The sequence below is a fragment of the Sinocyclocheilus rhinocerous genome, unplaced genomic scaffold (assembly GCF_001515625.1).
Source record: "Sinocyclocheilus rhinocerous isolate Xijiao unplaced genomic scaffold, SAMN03320098_v1.1 scaffold1220, whole genome shotgun sequence".
In the NCBI taxonomy this organism is placed as follows: Eukaryota; Metazoa; Chordata; class Actinopteri; order Cypriniformes; family Cyprinidae; genus Sinocyclocheilus; species Sinocyclocheilus rhinocerous.
In genome coordinates, this window is record NW_015635579.1 from 88,562 (window position 1) to 91,742 (window position 3,181).

The following is a 3,181-nucleotide window of genomic DNA, read 5'->3' on the forward strand; positions in this document are numbered from 1 at the left end:
TAGAACACCAAGATCCCTCCCTCAGCCTTATATTTTTTCAACACCATTTCTTTGTATCTTGATTTAAATAGGTAAATATTTGGGCATTGCTTGAGCTGTGTCCCCAAACCATTCCAAAGTTTGACACCACACACAGTTCTCACCACCTGGACGTTAAGGTTCCCACATCCCCTCAGATTATAGGCCTTGGCATGTGTGAATTACTTGCGTCTGTGTGTCTCTCTCTACAAACAATGAAGCTGTAAGTTTAGTTACTTCAAAAACAGTGATTTCACCTCCTCATTGCTGAGGAATATAATCTAGGCTATTTTATTAATAAAAGAGGCGTGGCAGCGCTGACAGCAAGTTTCTGTGCTCCTGAATGTTTCAGTGTGTGCAGTGCAATCTCTGATCTCTCTCTCTCTCTCTCTCTCTCTCTCTCTGTGTGTGTGTGTGTGTATAAACACATCTTACTTAGCCTCTCTTACACTGTTCAGCCTGAATGAACTGAATTAACTAAAACAAAAACAGAAAGTGAATGTCCGAGGAGCATCAGCGGATGCCAGTGAGCGCTTCTTCACTCATCGCGAGGACACAGATGTGAGGGATTCTGCTGGAATGTGCCGTCAAACTCCACATCAACAGCCCAGAGGCTTCAGACGCCTTCGCTCATGTGTCGACCAACTGTTGGGCTCGTGGAGACGGAAAGTTTCTGAACTCACACGCATCCATAAAACACGGCCAGCGCTGCTGATGCAGGAGCGACAACGCCAGATCTGCTGCTGGACGGAGCTGAGAAGAATTAATAATGCATGTTATCGCATGTTAAATGCGAGTCGTGTGACCGTGAGGCCAGTGATCAGAGAGTTATGAAGCGCCATGAGCTGCTGATGCAGACACGCACTCGTGCCGTGTGAAGAGCGTGTCAGATCCCACACGCGTGTCACTCACTCTCTCTGAGGTAGTGCAGGTGAGACAGCAGGATGTCAGCCGTGTAGCTGCTGGTCAGACGCTGGACGTCGTCTTTGCTCATCTTGCAGAGCTCCTTCCCGTCGATGCTGTGGAAGAGAGACAGGTCCACCTCGGGAAGCCCGTACTCCTTCACGGCCCATTCCAGCCACTGACACACGTGATCCGCCGACCACAGGCTCGGATCTGCAGCACCAACCGCAGCGCAGGTTACGCACTTTCATTTGAATGAATTAGCCATAAACATTGTTTTCTCCCAAATGCATGTCTCCAAGCAACACACTGTTTATATATATCTACTGTATATATGCCAGGTTGTCAAATAAATGAAAAATATGAATTGCTTTTGTTGCTTGCTTTAGATAAAAGCTTCTACTAAATGCATAAATGCAAATATAATTCAACATCGTCTTACTGCAAAGCATGGAAGAATGAAGCACCTTTTTTTGTGAATTCTTTGTAGTGCAGTAATTCCTCTTCCTGTCATTTTAATTCTAATTCCAGTTCAACATCCTGTCTGACTGAACTTTACTCATAAATGCACTACTAGCTGACACAGATCCAAAGCAGAACTTATGAACTAGTGGTCTAGCAGTAGCTTTGAATCTGCGTGTCGGATCATTATAAGCACACGCGTGTCCTGCTGCACATTCTTGCGCTGCGTGTCTATTGTCCCACCGCATGAGCGGGAAAAACAGGATGTTGTTAGTGAGCATCACCGATAAGCAGGAAGTTACACAGAATCTCTGACTCAAGCCATGAAACACAGGCGCAGCTGTCTGTCGTCATCAGTGCTGTGACATAAAAATAACTCAATCACAAAAACACCAGTCTTTAGACAAGCGTGTGGCACCTGCAGGGACGATCACTCTGCGCTCGCTGGTGGTCATGTTGGGCGCTGAGGCGCTCCGTACGAACACTCGAATAAAGACTGATCCTCACTCACCACCGACAGCGCCTCCTACAGGACACACACAGAGAGAGTTTGTGTTTCTGAGCTGCGACTTTAAAGAGCTTGTAGAATTACTGATAAAAAGAACAAAAATGTAGGGAGGGAGTTCATTATATCTGTCAGTTGTTGATTGGATGATGAGATGTGGGTGTGGTCAAAAATAAAGGCGGATCTGAATGTGAGCTTGTAGTTGATTATAGGAAAGGGGCGGGGTTTAAGCAAATCACTAAATGATTGGACAAGACCAGCAGACGTCACCAGAGAGGAGACTGATGCGTCACTGCATTGACATTTCCATTAAACATTAAAAAAGAAAGACGTGCATGAATGGATCCATCACATTAGGATCTATAACATGCATTTAGAAAACATTTTCTGATTTCATTTCATTTGTTATATTGCTGCCGTAGAACTGCATCATTTTTTAAAACTACATGCAAACGCTGCATCGCCACAACCAAATAAAATAATAATAGTTAGCTAGCTAGTTGAAAAGACTGTATCACAACTAGCTTCAGCGACACCTGCACAGTTTTAATTCTCTTTCTTTCATTTTAATTCTCTTTTATCGCAAGACTATTGAAAGTAGCCATTATTTCCATTGAGAACACACGAAGCCTTAAATTAAACACCAAGTACACTGTGGATGAATTTGCCCAAAAAGGGCCAGAGAATTAATTTTAATAAAATTTTTTCTTCTTTCTTTCCGTTTATTTTATTTTTTTTGCATTTTGGGCCGCTGTGCCAAGAGTGTGTTTACATTAAGTAATTTAGTAAATATGACGGCGTTTTAGTGCCATAATATTTTCAGAGTAAAGTCAAAATTACTAGATTAAAGTTGTACTGCGTGAATAAAGTTAATTAATGCGAAAAAAAAGTCTGTGGCGGTTAACTGACTGATTTATGAAAATAATAAAACAATGTTGGCAAAGTTGTTGGCGTTTCTGGGGTAAATGCTATGTTACGACTGTTATTACTATTCACAAGCTGTTTTACTGACACTGATTGATCGATTACACGAGACGTTCGTTTTATTAAGTTGTTCTGATTTTTTTCAACATGTCTTCTGATATTCATTCATGTTTATTTCATGCTAGAAAAGAGGAAAAGATGATTGATTCACATGCCGCATGAACTAAGGCGAATACATTGATCTCACGCCACATTAAAGAGTGGAAAAACACATTTATTGTTTGTATTTCATGATAAAATTGACCGAATTTAAAGGCTACGATTTGTGTTATATTAAAAGTAACAAAACAGTCTTATTGCGATTATTGG

General features: G+C 41.7%; 1 protein-coding gene across 3 annotated transcripts in view; it reads right to left on the reverse strand.

Moving 5' to 3' along the window:
- erg (ETS transcription factor ERG) overlaps nucleotides 1-1,854 on the reverse strand; it is an 8,453-nt gene extending 6,599 nt beyond the window's left edge. For all 3 annotated transcript variants that reach the window (XM_016561825.1, XM_016561824.1, XM_016561823.1), the window contains exons 1-2: nucleotides 1,802-1,854; nucleotides 1,013-1,134 (exon numbers count right to left, since the gene is read on the reverse strand). In XM_016561825.1, the coding sequence (XP_016417311.1) occupies nucleotides 1,013-1,134; nucleotides 1,802-1,838 (159 nt within the window). In that variant the 5' untranslated portion in view covers nucleotides 1,839-1,854. The remainder of the gene's footprint in view (nucleotides 1-1,012; nucleotides 1,135-1,801) is intronic.
- Nucleotides 1,855-3,181: the final 1,327 nt, after the last annotated feature.